Source organism: Lepisosteus oculatus, chromosome 6 (genome assembly GCF_040954835.1).
Source record: "Lepisosteus oculatus isolate fLepOcu1 chromosome 6, fLepOcu1.hap2, whole genome shotgun sequence".
In the NCBI taxonomy this organism is placed as follows: Eukaryota; Metazoa; Chordata; class Actinopteri; order Semionotiformes; family Lepisosteidae; genus Lepisosteus; species Lepisosteus oculatus.
The window spans coordinates 24,790,716-24,810,395 of record NC_090701.1 but is presented as its reverse complement, the minus strand read 5'-3'; the positions used below and the strand labels follow the sequence as shown (position 1 = coordinate 24,810,395).

General features: G+C 40.8%; 1 protein-coding gene across 5 annotated transcripts in view; it reads left to right on the top strand.

Moving 5' to 3' along the window:
* Positions 1-19,680, top strand: part of slc12a7b (solute carrier family 12 member 7b) — a 162,469-nt gene that overhangs the window by 119,543 nt on the left and 23,246 nt on the right. For all 5 annotated transcript variants that reach the window (XM_069191100.1, XM_069191103.1, XM_069191102.1 and 2 more), the window contains exons 9-16: positions 12,640-12,807; positions 15,043-15,141; positions 15,524-15,581; positions 16,165-16,339; positions 16,696-16,814; positions 17,202-17,300; positions 18,466-18,585; positions 19,347-19,451. In XM_069191100.1, coding sequence (XP_069047201.1) covers positions 12,640-12,807; positions 15,043-15,141; positions 15,524-15,581; positions 16,165-16,339; positions 16,696-16,814; positions 17,202-17,300; positions 18,466-18,585; positions 19,347-19,451 — 943 coding nt within the window. The remainder of the gene's footprint in view (positions 1-12,639; positions 12,808-15,042; positions 15,142-15,523; positions 15,582-16,164; positions 16,340-16,695; positions 16,815-17,201; positions 17,301-18,465; positions 18,586-19,346; positions 19,452-19,680) is intronic.

The following is a 19,680-nucleotide window of genomic DNA, read 5'->3' as shown; positions in this document are numbered from 1 at the left end:
TGTGATCTTAAAAGCTGACCAAGTGGGAACATGTAAATGCTGAAGAGCAAGGGGCCCAGTATTGAGCCCTGGGGGACACCAGACTTGACAAGACCAATTTCAGACCTGTACCCATTGAGAAAGACAAAGTGACAGTGATCAGTGAGGTAAGATTTAAACCATTTGAGAGCAGTGTCAGAAACTCCAAACACATAAGATGTTATGGTCAACAGTGTCAAAGGCAAGATCAGAAGGATGAGTATAGAAAGGGAACCAGAATCAGAAGCTATTAGGAGATCGTTGGTGACCAGGGCAGTTTCTGTGCTGTGAAGTTGACGGAAGCCAGATTGGAGGGGTTCGAAAAGGTTATTTGTCATGAAGGGGTTATGTAACTGAAGTGTGACAGCACGTTCTAGAATTTTAGAGAGACAGGGTACGTTGGAGATGGGGCGAAAGTTGTTAAGATTGTCGAGAGGCTTTCTTGGCACGGGGGTAATGGCAGCAGTTTTAAGGACCGTTGGTACAGTGCCAGTGCTCAAGGATTAGTTAAGTAATATTTACGATAAGTAAATATTATCGACACTATATTGGTATTTCTAAATATCACAATACGTTCAAAGTTAAGTGATTTATTAATAACAATAATAATTTCAAATTGCTTGTATTTTAAAATTGTATTTTGCTCAGGGTGATTTGTCACTGTTTTCACAAACTTCAATTTATTAAACTTATATTTTTGAGACAGGGTGTTCCATACCTCTGTTTAATTTCTGAAACTCCCTCTGTATTCCATGTTTTAACCTTTTCTATGAATACTCGTGCTCATTACCAGAGTAAAAAACCTCATACTTTTTAGAATCTGCTAAATAGGGAATATAATATGGAATCGCTTATTGTTGCACTTCTACATCTTGTAAAAACATGAATTGGCAATGTGTTCAAACATACGTTAAATCTGACTATCAAAAACCCAGGGTTCACTTTGTTTCTGTCTCTCCTTACTCTCTCTCACCCGCTGCGATTGGACACAAAATGGTTAAAAATGGGAACAAGTCAGGCAGGTAGAGGGAAGGGAGAGTGGTGAAAACTGTTACCTGTCCTGTATAAAGCGGTTAGAAAAGAGGTGGATTTACACTTGCAAAAAACGTTCCAATTTGAATGCGATATGGAAGATATTATTAATAATAAATGAAATTAAATGATTTATGGAGAAGACAGTTCAGGGCGATGGGAAGGAATTTTCAGTAGCATCCAGCAATCAAATGTCCTCTTTTTTCTGAACACTCGTTTTTCCATACTGTAGTTTTAAAACTTGCCAAATGGTGCCAAATGCAAACAGCGCTATGTTGTATAGTTTTAAAGCAACTACAGTATAGCTTGTGGGACATACATTTATTTATACTGCATCAAATTTGTTCAGAGCGCCCGACATTACAAACTCTGAGTTAAAAGGAATTAATTTCCAATGGGTAACCCTGTTACAAATGGGAACAGTGCATCGGTCCTTGACTATGGTTACAGTACATACAAAATCTGGTGGAGTTTCAGCGTTCACTTTTCTGTAATCTGTATAGAACCATGACGTCTCATCAATGTTTGGTAACAATAATCAGGGGACTTCACAGACTTCCTCCTTTGAACTCAACTGTGCTCCAATAAATAATGTACCTTTATCACCTTCTGCAATGCATCTAATTAAGCAGGATTTGCGCAATTTTATAGGCCAGTGGTTCTCAAACTTTTTGGACCAAGTACCACCCCTAATCCAACCTAAGCATCCAAGTACCACCTACAAGTCATCATCTCATAGGAACCCCAGAAATTATCAATGACCAACATGAGTGCATATGCACACACACTCACACATACATATAATAAATCTTATAATAATAAACTTTGTTTGATATATTAAAATGTGGCTTCTCAAAGTGTTTTACAGAAAAAAAACGACACATAAAAATAAAAAAGCACCATTTCAGTGAGAGGGGTGAGCCTGTTTAGTTGAGCAAAGCAGATGTGAATTAATTTTTCGAGCCTTGATACAATTCACAACAGTCCAACAGATTTTAAATCGTCAGGCATTTTCTCGCGGTGGATGTTGCAATGAAACCATTAATTTCTGGAGCAACCTCTCTAATTCGTGCAACTACACCGCTGTGTTGGCTTGTCATTGCTCTAGCACCGTCTGTACAAACTCCGACACATTTTATGCAGTCAATGCCATTCTCTCCGATAAATTCATTCAGAAGCTGAAATACGTGCTCTCCTGTAGTTCCTGTTGGTAGCGGCTTACAGAACAGAAAGTCCTCACGGAACGTACCCTCAAACTCGTATCTAACGTAAACGAGCAAATTAGCCAAATCGACTACAGACTCATCTAATTGCAGTGAAAAACATCTGCTCATCTTAATTTTCTCAAATTAACTTAGAACAGTTCTTAAATATTTTTCTGTTATTTTTCACGCTTTCCTGTTCTCACAAGATTACCAGTGTTCGTAGCACACATTTCTATGCATTCCTGTGTTTACAACATTGGCATTGTTACAAAATCATGCACATTCTCCTTTCTCCCTATTTGCTGGAGATACAGTAGCTTTTTTTAAATACAATTGGTCACTTGCATCCGTAGCACGCATTCCTATAGAGTGATATCGAATTACAGAGTATCTCTTGCGTCTGTATCGTAGTACGTAGGCTGGATATTCGATACGTATAAAAATACAAAATATGAAAACCCATCCCGATTTTTTCAGCGCACACAACAAAGTTCCAGGGTCATTTGGCGTACCACCAGGCGGCATGCCACGTACCACTGCCGGTACGCGTACCACAGTTTGAGAACCCCTGCTATAGGCCATCTCTCACCACACTTTCCGGTCCTGGACTTTCCCTTTCAGCTGTTCTATGCCTAAGCCAGTGTCTGTTTTGATGGCGTCGAGCCACCGCGTTCTTTGGCGGCCTCGTCTTCTTGTCCCACTGACCATTCCAAGCATCATTGCTTTCTCCAATTAATCTGATCGCATCACGTGACCAAAATAAGTGAGCCGGAGTCTGGTGATCTTTCCCTCAGGCAAAATTTCTGTCTTGATGTGCTCCAGAACCTCTCTATTGGTGACCAAAATTAGATGTAATCCATCTGATTGCGATGCTGTCCATTGGGGGCTGTCCAGGTGTACAGATGGCATTTTGGTTGCATTAACCACGTATTTGAGACCCTGAGATGGTTTTCATGGCAGAATTGGACAAAACTATCACCAGCTTCGTCCTTTCGCCCAATCCACACCGGCCTATGATGTTCGCCTCTTCCTGACTGCCGACCTTCGTGTTGAAATCTCCCATGATATAAATGATATCCTTTTTGGGCACTTGTTCCAGTACTTCCTTGATTTTGGCATAAAATTGTTCTCTTTCATCTTCTGGACCATCTGTTGTTGGAGCATAGACTTGTAAAACCGTGACATTTAGTGGTTTTCCACGGATACGAATGGCCATTATGCGGTCGCTGATGGTGGTGTAGCTCTCGACTGAATGGGCTATGTTCTTGTGAGCTATGAGAGCTACTCCATTTCTTCTAAGTTCTTGATGTCCAGAATAATACACTGAAAAGTTGTCCAATTTGAAGTGGCCGTTATCTTTCCAGTGTAATTCACTAATACCAAGCAAATCTATGTTGAGTCTTATCATTTCTCGCTTGATGATGCCCAGTTTCCCCGCATTCCGCGGCCGTTCCATGTTGAGATTTTGTGCGTTATTGTGCAGCGCAAATTCTTTCTTTGATCACAGGCAGCATCAGCATCTGGGCTTCCCGAAGGATTTCCCCCATTTGCGTCATAAAATCCCGGATTACTCGCAAATGATCCTTGCTCTTCCCCAGTCGCTTTTTGGATACCTGCTGGCCTGGGGGGTCTACCATTGGGTACCATATTTGAAACATGTGAGAGATTTTCCATGAATTTTCATGGCGATGGTTTTCTAGGGTAGGTCGCCAGGTCTTTCCTCAACCCTCCCCATTTGTCCGGGTTTGGGACTGGCATACAGGAGTAACCCTGCATGGATGGGTTGGGGATGACATTACCCACATCTATATCACTGTACGACACAGGTTTGAGTCAGTTAATAAAACAGAGCACTGTCCAATACATATAACTACTGCACAATTTCTTTATACGTTTCAGCTAAATGAGGGGAATTAAATCAGTCAGAATCTTGGCTTGCCAATTGTTTAACTTAAGTAATCTCACTGTGTTAGTCTCACTGTATGCCCCAGTGCTCACTCAATGTTCACACTCTCAGTAAAATAAAAATCCCTGTTTTCCACATTATCACATCACACCAGGGCAGAAGGAAAAGTGCCCGCTGTATTTTTTTTCACTCTCCATCACTCTGCCCATCCCCCCTGGACAGACAAAGTTGATTAAAACTCATTCAAAAGGGGGTCTTGTGTTAACACAAACTCTGCTTAATGGATGGATGGCGAGATGGCGCCGTGTTAGTGGCAGCCTGCTACAGCAGCTCTGTGTCTTTTTGTTGTCTTTTTGTTTCTTTCAGTTAGTTAATGCTAGTGTGCTAGTGTTATTTTTTCATACCTTTGCCGGCAACTAGATTTGCGATCACAACATGATGGATACTAGGAAGCTGAGATACTTTTTCTTGTTTTTTCTGATACTTGGACCTCTGTTTCTATCGGGTTGCAATGCGGATAGCTACACGCGCAAGCGTGTCCTTCTCTACTCACTGGAGAGAAGCCATCGGTGCCGGAGGAGCTGAGGAGGAGAAGCCGAGGCTGTAGGGCTGGTGCAACGCGAAAGGCGAAGAGAAGGAGATTTAAACCCTACCTTCCTTCGATTATCATGGGAATCCTTAGCGAACAAGATGGAACTGGGAGCATTGCTGAGGAGCCAGAAGAAGTATCGTGAATGCAGTATCATGTGTTTCAACAAGACGTGGCTGCAGGAACTTATTCCGGACTCGAACGTTACCATCGGCGGCTTTCAGACGGTGCCGGCGGACAGAAACACCAAGAGCGGTAAGAGGAAAGGAGGAGGGCTTGCGGTAGCCATAGGACTGCTGCGGGAGTTTACATGCGCCATCTTTGTTGTTGTTTACATTCCACCTACGGCAAACACAGAGGTAGCATGTGATGTCATAAGCACAGTCACAGCCAGGCTACAAACAGAGCACCCTAGTGCTTTTATAGCTATTTCAGGGAACTTTAACCACGTATCTATTTCCACCACTTTGCCTACTTTCCAACAGTTTGTTAAGTGCCCAACCAGAGAAAACAAAACACTGGACTTATATACCAATGCTAAGGATGCATGTAGTTCCACAGCCCTTCTCCTCTTGGGAGATCAGATCACAACCTTGTCCTCCTTACACCACTATACACGCCTATTGTCCAGCGCCAACCTGCGACCATGAGGACTGTGAGGAGATGGTCTCAGGAGGCTGTGGAGGATCTATGCTGTGCTTTGGAGGCCACCAACTGGGATGTGCTGTATGAACCACATGGGAACAACATAGACAGCATGGTGGACTGTGTCACTGACTACATTAACTTCTGCGTAGACAACACCATCCCCACCAAAGACGTACACTGCTTTTCCAATAACAAACCCTGGATCACCAGCGACCTGAATCCTCTTCTGAATGACAAGAAGAGAGCCTTTAGGAGGGGGGATAAGGAAGAGGTCAAGCGTGTACAGAGGGAGCTAAAGCTGAGTTAAGAGAGTTAAGAGTTAAAGTTAAGAGAGAGCAAGGACGCCTACAGGAGGAAGGTAGAGGACAAGCTGCAAAGGAATAGGGTGAGGGATGTGTGGAGCTGCATGAGAGAGATCACTGGCTTCAAACAGGCTGGGGGTGCAACAGAGGGGAACCTGGAGATGGTCAACGAGTTGAACCAGTTCTTTAACAGGTTTGATTCAGGGCCCTCTGTGGCTCAACACCCATCCCCCCACAGCCACACGCTGCCTAAGCTTTCACAGCTGCGACTGCCCAACACCTCCTCCATCCCCCCACAACCATGGCCGCCTACAGCTACAACCCCCGACAGCTACTCACCCACCCATCCCCCACAGCTGCCACTCTCCAACACCTCCGCCATTAACAGCTGCAGCATTAAAAGCGCTATGAGCACCATCCCCCAGGCCAGGCTGACCATCACGGCTGACCAGGTGAAGAAGGAGCTGAAGAGGCTGCACCAGGGTAAGGCCAAAGGACCAGATAACATCTGCCACAGAGATCTGAGGGCCAGTGCTGATCAGCTGAGCGGAGTGCTCCAGCGACTGTTCAACCTGAGCCTACGCTTGGAGAGAGTCCCAGTGCTCTGGAAGACATCGTGCCTGGTCCCGGTACCAAAGAAAGGGCGCCCCTCTGTCCTCAATGACTACAGACCAGTTGCACTGACTTCTCACGTCATGAAGACACTGGAGAGGCTGGTCTTATCCCACCTGAGACTCCTGGTCAGCTCATCACTGGACACCCTACAGTTCGCCTACCAGCCCAGTGTTGGTGTGGAGGATGCGATCACCTACATGCTGCAAAGGGCCTACTCACACCTGGACAGGGCTGGCAACACTGTAAGGATCATATTTTTTTACTTCTCCAGTGCCTTCAATACCATCCAGCCCTTACTTCTAAGGAGGAAGCTGGAGGAGATGCAAGTCAATGCCTCCATGACCTTGTGGATCACTGACTACCTGACAGGCAGACCATAGTCTGTGAGACTTCAGAACTGTGTGTCTGAACAGGTAGTGAGTAACACAGGGGCACCTCAAGGGACAGTTCTTTCTCCATTCCTCTTACCCTCTATACTTTGGACTTTAAGTACAACTCAAAGTCATGCCACCTGTAGAAGTTCTCAGATGACTCTGCAATTGTGGGATGTATCAAGGGTGAGCAGGAGGAGGACTACAGAGGACTGGTCAGCAGCTTTGCGGAGTGGTGTGGGGTGAACCACTTGGAACTGAATGTAACAAAGACAAAGGAACTCGTGGTAGATTTCAGGAGGAAAAAAGTCAAACCTACTCCTGTCTACATCCATGGGAGTGGCATGGAGATGGTGGACTCGTACAAGTACCTGGGAGTGCACATCGACGATAGACTGGAATGGTCTAAGAACATCGAGGCCATCTATAAGAAGGGACAGAGCCTACTTTACTTCTTGAGGAGGCTCAGGTCGTTCAATGTATGTGGTAAGATGCTTCATATGTTCTATCAGTCGGTGGTAGCGAGCACCATTTTCTACGCAGTGGTATGCTGGGGCCCTAGGATTAGAGCTGTGGATTCTAAAATGGTGAACAAGCTCATCATGAGAGCAAGCTCTGTCATTGGGTCTGACCTGGACCCCTTGGAGGTAGTAGCTGAGAGGAGAATGGTGTCCAAACTAGAGGCCATCATGGACAACATCTCCCATCCCCTCTATAACAGGCTTGCAGAAATGAAGAGCACGTTCAGCAATAGACTGATTCATCCACAGTGCCACAGGGAGCGCTACAGGAGGTCATTCTTGCCTTCTGCCATAAGACTGTTCAACACATCCACCTTGCGTCTGGGCAGAGTCAACATTGACAGTGACCTGTTTCTGGACTGAACGCATCTACACATCTACTGCTACATCTGTTCTCTTTCTTTTCTTTTCCCGTTTACAACCGTTTTTTGTGCAACATATGCCAGGGACCTGTGCAATACATTTATATTTATATCTATATCTATATTTACATCTATATTTATATTCATATGTGTGATACGATTTTTCTGAGTACTGTTCTGTTCTAGTTTGTTCTTTGTGTGTATGGACTGTGAGTAACTCTTTTAGTGCACCCCTCACTGTACTGATTGTATTGTATGTATTGTATTATTATTATTGTATCATTTGTTACACTGTGGCTGTGTTGCCTGTGTTAAGCTGCTGTTGCACTGCAATTTCCCTCACGGGATCAATAAAGTATCTATCTATCTAACAGAGACGCTTGTAAGAGCAAGGTGACTTTCTGCTCAATTCAATAAAGCTACAGTACAGATTTTAAATTCTTCAAGAAAAATTAGCTGTTTGTCAAAATCTGCTACTTTGAAAGCAGTACACGACTTCTCAAAAGTCTTACCTTTTGTCTCTCGGGCAAACTCAACAAACGTTTATTTTTTTATAATTCCGAAATTTGAACGGTATGCCTCAAGGACTCATTATAGTATTGTAGCGAATACGGTTCACGCAAGAAAATCAAAACACCGCCCCCCTTCCCAGCCGGGTCTCACCTCCTGCTGTTCCAAAGCCGGATTTGGTTTCAAAGTATGTGTGAAATATATTTTCTTATTCCCGTTATTAATCCAATTTATTTGTACTCATCTGGCTATGTAAAAAATATAGCCAAGAGAATCACTGTAAAGGTTAAATTCCAAGCTGAAAAGAATGTCTTCTCTAACTCTTCAGTTTACAGCTCGTCCATGGTCATTCATTATTAATATTGTAACGAACGGTAGGCGTTCAGATGGTCCAAGCCAGTTGCAGAGCGGTGACAGTACAGCCCTCTGCTCCCCTGTACATAACAGGGCTGCTGAAAGGCTGAAGTGCTGTGCTAACGGAGGACTTCTTTAAATTAGCTGGAAAAACCTCTGTTGAGCAACACAGGAGACCTGGGTTTGAACCCATGTGGTGAAGAGTGAACTGGGGCAGCAGCAGCGAAGGCACAAGCCCAAGAATCTGAATTTGTTACAATGTTATTAATATATATTCTGTATTGCATTTAAATTGGAATGTTTTTATAAATATAAGAAGAGGTGATACACATTTGTGAAGATATCCCTTTTTCCTCCTTTAACTTAAAGAATTGTGTGAAGAAATCCTAATTCTTGACACCATCTTTTATAATAATACATCCAGATACACACACTCACACCATAGCCAACAACAAACTATAATAGTGGACTATATTTATATATTTGGCTGTGTAAGAAACAAAGTAATTCTCTGATCGCTTTGAACAACTGGGTGCCGTGCTGTGTCCATTAATACTACAGGGACAATAAAAGTTTTTTTTAAAAAGAAACGGGTGTCAAAATGTTTCTGAAATGTCCACCTGTGATATTTTAGCTGCTCTGTTACATGATTCCATTTTAATATAACTATCAAGTGATGTTAAATCACTATCACATTTGTCTTTTTACAGTAACAGCAAGTGGTGTTCTTACTATGTTCTTTGAAAAGGATAAAATGTTATAACTTTTTATGAAGTACAGAAGATAAGCTTAATAATGTTAGAAAAAGCATGTTAAAACCAGAACCCACTTAGTTACCAAGTTAAAGACTAAAGTTAAAGAAGCATAAAATGTTTAAGAATAATTCAATTATGTATGATGAAGGTGGAAGGTTGTGTACTTTTGTCAACTGAACAATCTTGCTTTTATAAAATATACCAGCTTTTTAATGTTTAATGATTAACATGCTGTAATACACAGTTTACAATTATTAAAAGTCTAAGGAATATACAACTTAAATTCTTAATTGGAAAAAGATTGTCCCTCAGCAGTGACCGGGTTTCGAAACTGTGTGTTCTCTGGCGACATCTCAAATACTGTACATGATACGTTAAGCTTTATTAGCTCCACCTGGTGGTTTTGCAAGGTGCTTCTGGATACTATTATCACTATTATCATTTTGTGGTATTTTGCACCACACCCGCTCCTTTTTAACGCATCATACCTCGCTCATTTGGAATGGCTGGATCTGTATATTAGCACTGTGTTTAAAACAATCTGTTTAGTTCCCCAGAACACATTAACTACCAATAGCTGGGATATCCATTAACTTAAAAGAGGTGTCATGAACAAATACAAGTGTTATGGAAAGAAATTCTTCGTCAGAGGAACAGGACTAGTCTTGTGCAGTTTTATTGAGCTCTGTAAGGACAGCAACACACGCTGGTTCTGCCCTGCAGAACAGACACACTGCAAATGTTTCCCAATATTTATATAGAGTTAGAAAGAAGTTTGTTTCACAATCTGAGGGCTTGTCCTGTTCTTTGGTATGTAATTACCGCTTGTCCTGCTCTGTCCTGCTCTAGGTTCTGTTCTTTGATATGCAGCACACATTGATCTGCATTATCCTATTTATGGTATGTTTGTGGGTGTTGGTCCTGTGTTTTGTTGTGTAACGTTAAGTTGCTGGAGCTGCTAAAGCAAGTCAGCTTTATTGAATCTTAGCATAACTTTTGTTGAAGGCTAAATTAACAGACCCAGCAACACTTTCCACAATGTGGTTAAGTGGTAATATTGCAAAGCTGGATACATGGGATATTTACATGTCCCACTTGTAAATAGTTTGAATATTAGGTTTAATAAACATCATAACCTTTGTTTAGATACAGGCTGTCAAATCAACATATAATGTTTGTACTGCTTCAGTCTAGTAAAAAGTTAAAAAGAAGATTAAAAGTTAAAAGCTTTAATAAGAGGGGAATCCATCTTTTCGACTTTTTACCAGGGCATCTGCAGAGGTCTTTCAGGGATCTTTGTTGCCAAGATGCCAGTCTGAATAATGAGCATACGTACAGTGTGCAGTTTTGAAAGAGTCTGTAAAGCAGGGCATTTTTAACTTTACATACTAGGTTTATTTATAGTTGTTGTTTTCCCACCAATTTGGTTATGCTTACATATTTTGGATCATCCCTATGCCCACATAGAAGAAAGAATGAGGAAATGGAGACTCTTCAGAGCTACCCACTAATTACACTATTCATGTTTTTACACTCCTGTACTGGAGGCTAAGAATCAGTTGGAGGAAAGTAACATCCCTCGCTGGCTTAATAGCAAGACATGGGCTTCTAAAAAGATTCTTTGGGAAATGCTAAACCAATTGTGCTTACTAGTTGATCACAAACAGCTAAAGACATCTGGATCAAAGAGCTCAATGTGTGCTCATAGTGAGCACGTTCACAGGTTTGTAGCAGCAATGCTTATTACTAATTAAGTTTGCTGCTCCCCTGCAAGTCTCTCTCTCCCTTATCTCAGTGGTGCTGGACACAGAGAAGCCATTCCATGTTGTTCAGATTTAAGGTGTTTTCTTGTCTGATAGAGTTTCCTGATAAGGAACAACTCCCAGGGGTAAGATTCTCCACCCACCCTAATGAATGGTAATCTCTGGCGCTTTTCTGTATAGGAGATTCCAAGGGAGAGTCTCATCCCAAGGTGTTTACAACCCTAAGGTCAGAGATCACTGTTATTCATCCTCCACCTTGATTAGCCTTGATTAAGGCTAATCAAGGCTAATCAAGGTGGCCTTGATTAGCCTTGATTAATCAGGAACTTGTAGAGCGGGGTAACCTCAAGTGGGTCTCGAATGCCCATGGAACTTTCAACCAATGAACGACCGTAGTTCCTCCAGATAAAAGAGGCAGCACATGGCCCAGAATAAGCCCCTCCAGGATATTCTCAGACTCAGCTTGGGCAATCATGTAACGGCCAGTGTGTCTGATTTCCAGGACTTTACTTTCTTCTAAAAGTCGAAACCGGGGGTGTCTGCGCATAACCAAAGGATCCGCCCGAGGTTAGCCCAGCAGCAAGCCTTGTGAATCGCCAGTAACCCGCCTGATCAACGAGTGAACTACAGTTGGAACTGTCGACAGATGAGTCTTAGTATTCAGCACTAGCGCTACATCAGGAACGAACCGGTCTTCTTCCCGTCTAAAGAGTGTGACTTGCTCAGACCCACAGTCACTTTTCATGTGCAAAAACTCTGCTAGTTTAGCCAAGACTAACTAGCCTTTTTTCAGAGAGTCACTGCCAGCTCCCCGCAGCAGGAATCTCTCACTCCTTCTCCCACACCTCCAGCCGCACCGGGACAGTCTGGCACCAAGCCAGATGATGCCTATTGGACGCAGCAACAGCCTGTCGCTGTTCCTTTGTGTCCACTGGAGATCTGAATCCATGTAGTTTGGATGAGTATTCAACACAACATATTGCAGCTCGAGAATACCTCAATCCCAGTTGATGTCAATTTAATTCCTATGAGTGATGTACTTGCTTTTGAGTTTCTAGTGTAGAAGTTGTAATCAAAGCTCATTAATGAAACGGTATAAATGAATAGTATACTGAAGTATGTGTCTCTTGGTATTTGTAACTCTTCGTGACTGAAAACATACGCTTTGTATTCTGCTAACCCTCACTATAAGATCTGTTATGTTTATATCCACATTTTATGTATTAATAAATGCATTCTTGTGTATTAGTATCCTTGTGTGTGCGTTGCTGAGTTGTTCCGCAAGGTCAGTTTTCATTTTGTGATTTACTGCTACAATTAATAATTGTCCCAGTACATGCACAAAACCCCTACAGGTTGAACCACTCAAGAACCCCATTTTTTTCCAGAATATTCATTCTGACCACTTTCCTGTTTTAGGGCGAATAATGTTGTTTCAGAACTCCATGGAAGTCTATTAAAATGTGTGAACCAAGCTAATTCAATTCTTTATTAACATGTAAAATTTGTTGCAAACAACTAGGACATGAGATGTATGATCTCAGCTGCACACAATGAAGCTGCACTGCTAGATGTTACTGCAACTTCTGTTGAGTTATTTAGTTTATTTAGTTCTGAGTGATGACTATGTTTCCTTTAAAGCCAGTAACCAACCAATGAAAAACACAATTTTATTTGTCTGTTCCTAGATAACCTGTGGAGCGATTATGGGCCCCAGACCATGCTTGTTGAGAAGAAGAACCAGCCCTCTGTTCCTGCAGTGGATGTCTCTAGTAATGCTAATTTGCCTTATGTGTCAAATGATATTGCTACATTTTTCACTCTCCTGGTTGGGATCTACTTTCCTTCAGTGACAGGTAAGAATGTGTTTTACATGTCTCCTAGTGCCAGGGTTTAGACAAGCTCTGGTCTATTCACATTATTTAAAAGCATTTCAAGCAAGTGCAACACTAAAGACTAATCTCCTTGTGTCTTTCAAAAGAGATTTAAAAAGACTTGTGACTCTGCTATCTGTTTGAGATGTGAATATACTGTACTTGGATATATTGTAAATGAAAAGGCTGAGAATGTTTTCTAGCTACCTTTACACTTCATGGTTTTCTATTCATGTTTATGTGATCATAGTAATAATTTTGTTTATTTAATTTTTAATTAAAGACCATTGGTTACACTATAGCCAATTAGGTGGGTCATAGCAAAGTGATTGAATACTTATACAATCGGTTCTTTTCTGTTTTATATTTATAATTGATATGGGAAGATCTGTAGAGTTTTTTTTTTTCATTTTGACATTATGAAGTGTTTTATGTCGATCAGACAAATCACACTATGACACAATAAAATATGAAAAACATCCAAGAAGGTGAATACTTTTGATGATCACTGTACTTGTGGAAGTGCTACTTTCACAGATAGGATTTGCCTTTTTGTTTTCTGCTTTTCATCATTACCTTCAGTAAATTTGGCTTTGTCCTCATCTAATGGTTCTCACTTCAGTATCCCTATACAGTACCTGGCTAGCACTGTGCAATTAATTGATGGACTTTTTAAAAGAACTGAGCAGAAGTACAAAAGGAGAAGATCTTAACTTGAGGGCTAAGGACAGGATAGATCCTCCTCTATCAGTTTGCTTTATGTACAATAAAGTAGAATTGTATGTTCTTTTTTTAAAGTAAGTGTCACGATTGTAGTCCCTCCTCCTTAAGGGCGCTCCGGCTCTTCCTTGTTTGCCCTATTCCCCGCACTTGCCCCTTGTTCCAGTCTCCTTCCTGTCCCTTAAAAAGCCAGACGCAGTCACCAGTCGAGGCTCTGCATCTGATTTCCACATCGTGCGAGTCCGGGACCTGGTTGTGCCTGGCTCCATTATGCTTTTAGCTTCCTGCTCCTGTTCCTGTTCCCCCCACCAGTCCCAACCCGGCCACTGTTTTTAATCCCTGTTCGTTACAGTAAGATCTGTAAATAATACGGTAAATCAAACACAATAAAAGTCAAATGAAAACAAACAGTTACAAACAAAGAAAACGCTAAATATAGCGCTGTTACAATATAATTTCCGCTGTTATGTTGTAACAGCAAATCAGCCCTCTTTTTCGCATCACAAAAATTAAAGAATGTAACAAAAAAAACTTTTTCAGTTTCTGTTTTCAGCTAATGACAGTTCAGTAGGTTCTTTTAACGGTTCTAACCTTCTAACCGGTTCTTTGTTTGGTCAGTTGTTATCTCCGTTTCCCACTGTCAGCCCCTTGGCTGTTGGCTAACGGGACTGGTATTAGGTTCACTCATTCAATCACTCTGTCGCTCTGGGACTCTCAACTCAAATGCACACAACATAGTACTTAATGGTGTACTTAATACACATACCAATAAGAAGCATATCTAAAAAGGGAGAAGCTCCGCTGTCGCTGTTGGGACTGTAAGATTGGTCCCCTCAGATGATTATTAAGGCGGCCTGCCACACCATATTAACAGCAGCTCTTGGTTCAGTGAGCTTTCTATTTTGATTCATGGGATGATGCAGACAGTAAGAGAAAAGGCAGAAAGAGCTCTGTAAAGTGCTTATTCCCTATTCATAAAGGGGGTGTTCTTTAGGTTTTGTGTTATACGTCTTAACAATTGTGGCTGTGGTTTTGACTGCTGAGCTAAACATACAGCTTAAGCGCTTTGAGAAGCCACCTTTAAAGGCGCTATATAAGATACATTTTATTATTATGATTAAAGAGTTCAAAAGGTAAAAAGGAAAGAACAAAAAAGCCTTAACTCTTCTTGTAAAGACAGTCGTCTTTGGACAAAAATTGTCCAAATGCCGAAAAAGAGATGCTTTAGGTATTACATGTTTGTCCTTCAAGGTTTTAAAAAATTAAGAAACATACTTAAGTAGTTTCAAGAAAAGTGAAAAAGGCTTTCCGCTTCAGTCCTGCAATAAGCCCAAATGAATTAAAACCCTCCTGCATGGGGAAAGCCTCTTCTAAGTGAAGCCAATTGGAAGCATTTGGCAGTCGTGGGTGAAAGTTTTGTCTTTTTTCAACCCCAAACCAAAATTATTTTGCAGATTAAATATCTTCGTGTTTCTTAATCTACTTTCTTTCTAATAGGAATAATGGCTGGATCAAACAGGTCAGGAGATCTGCGTGATGCTCAGAAGTCTATCCCGATTGGCACTATTATGGCTATAGCAACTACCTCCTTCATTTGTATCCTTCTATTTGTTAAATTGAATTGACAAAGAATATTTTATCAAGGGCTGTGTCACCCACAGTAGAATATATCAATTGACAAAAAAGATATTACCATTAATATCAATCAGAAATGCACCATTGTATATTAGTGAACTTGGTAATATAAAATGGTGGATCGCTGATGAGCAACTAAACATAAACATATTTCTGAATAAATTAAAATTTGTATCCTTGAAAAAAGTTCATGAAAGTCAGACAATGATATTCTGTATATTATGATCTGGACAATTGTTGTGATACTGATATTAAGTGTGTGTCATACTGTGACATTGATAAAAATAATGTACGGTATTCCACCTGCAACACGAATGTGCTATTTACCTTAATAAAAACACAAATATTTCATGTGTGCTGTTGTTTGGTGCCTGCATTGAAGGTGTGGTCTTAAGAGACAAGTAAGAGCTGTTTTATGTTTTTGTCAGTGGATATTTGCTAGCTGATTTGTTTTGCTTAGGAGAGTAGAAGGAAATAGCAGTACTCCATAAGAAGGCTGCATTGTTGTTGTTGATAAACTTGTAATCAATGTTGTTAATAAGCTTAAAGAGAAGGTTGCTTATTTCACATTGTTGCCCCCAAGCTCTTCATATGTATTAAATATATACAGTTACGTAGATCAGAAACACTGTGCTTGATGTAAAATATACTCAGAAATCAAGAGATAGATAAAAATGTTTTTCTTAATTATGATTTTAATACTTAAAGGTCTGCTTCATTATTTTGAAAATCAACTATATTTGCTGCTGCACATTTTATAAATGATATTTAGGCTCCCCAAACCTTCTTACCTAGACAGTGCCAGGATACAGCCTGAGTTCTGCAGGTGGTAGAATGTAAATTGTATTCCTCAGTAATGGCACCGTCTGATGTTGCTGAAGTGTCTCAGCACTGCATTGTTCGTGTATACAAGAGGTCTGGTTTCCTCTGGTTGAGATGTCAGGTGGAGGCTCTTTAATTGTAGTGTTTTTATTTCTGCTGCAGGTTTGGAGACTCAGTAAGTGGGAATCTGGTGATTGGTACATTATCCTGGCCTTCTCCCTGGGTCATTGTTATTGGCTCTTTTTTTTCCACCTGTGGAGCTGGATTGCAGAGCCTCACGGGAGCCCCACGGCTTTTGCAGGCCATAGCAAGAGATGGAATTGTGCCTTTTCTACAGGTGCGAGACCTGTTTGTCAGGATTCGGCATCCTCTAGTCTTCTGTACATCTGCACACAGCAGACCAAAACTACTGCACCATGTAATTACTGTACTACTCAGGAAATGAGCAACTGAAATTCTTCATTGTCTCTTTGGCTTCATTGGTCAGAAAAATGTTTCTAGCTACAAAATACTGTATACTACTGTAATCTGCAGTCACAGTCCTCTAAATTGCCTTAAAGTCATCAGATCATGTGTTATTTTACAGCACTCTTATATGAAATCAATATAAGGTAACATGTAAGTTTCACCCCAGAACTTAACATTACATATAAATTATTCTTGAACATTCAGAATATTTCTATCTTCTTTCAGGTTTTTGGTCATGGAAAAGCAAACGGTGAGCCAACCTGGGCCTTACTGCTCACTGCAGGCATCTGTGAAATAGGAATTCTTATTGCATCTTTGGACAACGTGGCTCCGATTCTCTCAATGTAAGTATACAGGTAGTACCCATACTCTAGCTGTCTTATTGTGCAACACTATCTGTCAAGAATCAAGAATATCTCACAAATTACAAACATTACACAGCGTATTACAGGTGTGCACCATTTTACTCAACCATTTTCAGAGACCTGGATAGCTTTAGATGCAGGTCTGCTGCCTTTTAAAAGGGAAAAATTACCAAGTAATAAATGCAATATAATACATACTTGGGTAATGAGTAAACTGAGATTCTATATAGTTTTAAGGAAGTCCATGGCTAACCTGACCAGTTTGGTTCTGTAATGAAACATAACATATTGTTATTGCTCTTTCCAGGAGCTGCCTGGAAGTCTCAGCTTGTTCTGAACTAATTCATTTTTTTATATTCTGCTCAGGTTCTTCCTGATGTGCTACTTGTTTGTCAACCTGGCCTGTGCTGTACAGACTCTGTTGCGAACCCCCAACTGGAGGCCTCGTTTCAAATTCTACCACTGGTAACTCACGCTGTTCCACTCTGGTCCTTCCAAAACTTTACCTGTTTTTTAGAAGAACTGATCGGTAGAGTATCCAGATATGAGCACTCCAGTTGTGTTGTGTTTCTGTGTGCATCCTAATGTGTAGTGTAGTGTTATGTGCGGAGAGGGGCAAAAATAGGTGGAGTGGTGGCTCTGTGGCTAAGAATCAGTGCCTGTGGCTAGAAGGTTGCTGGTTCAAATTCCACATCTAGCAGAGGAATCCTACTCCTGTGGGCCCCTGAGCAAGGAGAGCAAGCAACATGGTGTGTAGGGCTTTAATGAAGTGTTTGTTCCATTTTTGTACTTCTGGCATGTGATTAGACCCCAAACTTCAGTGGCTTATAATATAGTGTGTTGGATTACACTTTGAAATATCTGGTGCTGTATTTTTGCAAATGTTGAGAGTTGATATTGTAGAACCACCTTCTGTAAAACCACCATGGTGTAGAAATCCTTTCATGCCCTCTCCTACAGCGCCTTCACTGCCAGATCAAAACTCCCTGATGATCTGATCCACAGACCATTGTATGGCTAGGTGTTTGTTTGTTATTCTTCAGTGTGAAGTTATTTAGTTCCAAATTTTCATTACTTACTTCTTCTCAAAATACATTGATTTATTTTCCTAGTAGACTTTACTACCTAAACGTTCGTTCATGCCAAATTGAGTCAAACGCTTTTCTGAAGTCAATCTTTCCTTTTTTTTGTTGGTATACTATAAATATGATTGGATGTAGACTATGATACATTAGCATAATAATACAGTTTTGCACATTTTAAGGAAAAACATACAATACAACATCATGAGCTCTTATGGCAAAAAAATATTTAAAAAACAACAGTAATCAACACGCTCTTTCAGATGCAAGCCTTCCAGTTGTTTAGTCATCAAAGGGCTCTTTTCAGTTTGCAGCTTGATGCATATTGCACATGGAGGATGCAGCCATTACCTGCCCTGTGTCAGGATTATGGTTGCTTTAGTAAACTGAGTCAGTTAGGAACTGATAAATCAATTATGAGATAATATTTAAAGGGAAACGTTTAAAAGGAAAGTTTCTATAAATCAATGAATAAATAAATTAATAGCTTTTTGTGATTCTGTGTTGTGCGCCAGTAACAGTCTATGTGTGTCTGCCTGTTACTGCAGGACCCTGTCTTTCCTAGGGATGAGCCTGTGCCTCGCTCTGATGTTCATTTGCTCCTGGTATTACGCACTTATGGCCATGATGATTGCTGGCTGCATATACAAATATATTGAATATCGAGGGTAAGACAAATACATCCATCTCACTGGGCAACTTTAGATGTGCAGGAACAGGTAAAGGTTCATTCCTTGCTGAAGGGTAAAGAAAAGAAACACAACATTTTGACTGTGGAGCCTTCTTCAGGTGTGTTTCTTTTCATTCCATTTTCATTCATTTCTTTCCCTTTCAATGTGAAATGAACCTTTTCTTGTTTTTTTTGCAGCCTACGCATGCTATGTAGCTACCTTCTTGAGATTTAGATGAGTGTATTTTGAATGCTGCAGACCATATTCATTTATAGAAGGTTTTACCTAGTTGTAGTTTCAAATTTATGTTATCAATAGACTGTGAGAATGTGAGTCAGTCTAAAAATTTAGAGAGAGCATACCTTCCTTTTTTCTATTATGGTGTACATCTTACGTAAATAAATTATTGAATAAAAAAAGAATAACATGTCCTTTCAGTTCACATGCTCTGCTGGGAAACCTCACCTGTTCCCCTCACATTTTGCAACTCTGAGATCACAGCTTGAGCAGTTTAACAGATCCTGTGCCAAAGAATTTAAAAACAAGAAAAACAAATCTAACAAGCACTTGAATTGACACCATGGTGTTACCTCTAGGTGACACAATTATAGCTTTGCTTCAGTATTTTGCCCAGTTTTGGGGCAGCACGATGTCGCAGTGGTCAGCATTGCTGCCTTTTCCAAAGACTGAGGTTTTGGGTTCATTTCTGGACAGTGTTTAATCATAAGGTCTGATGTGCTGCATTTGTGTCTATCCAGAGCTGAAAAGGAATGGGGAGATGGGATTAGAGGTTTGTCCCTCAATGCAGCACGCTATGCCCTCATCAAGCTGGAGGAGGCGCCACCTCACACCAAAAACTGGAGGTATGTCAGAGTGGAAAATTACCATCACACTGTACACAAGTGTGCTGATGGTGCCATTGAGGAACCTCACATAATCAGGCTTGACCACTCTGTGGTGCCAAGGAATGTAGAAATCATAGGCAAGACTTATCATAATCTGTTGTTTACCATTCCAAACTAGTCAAGATTTGTTGATAATGGAATCAAATCAAGTTTATCTTTGAAAAAGATCTTTTACACATCCAATATT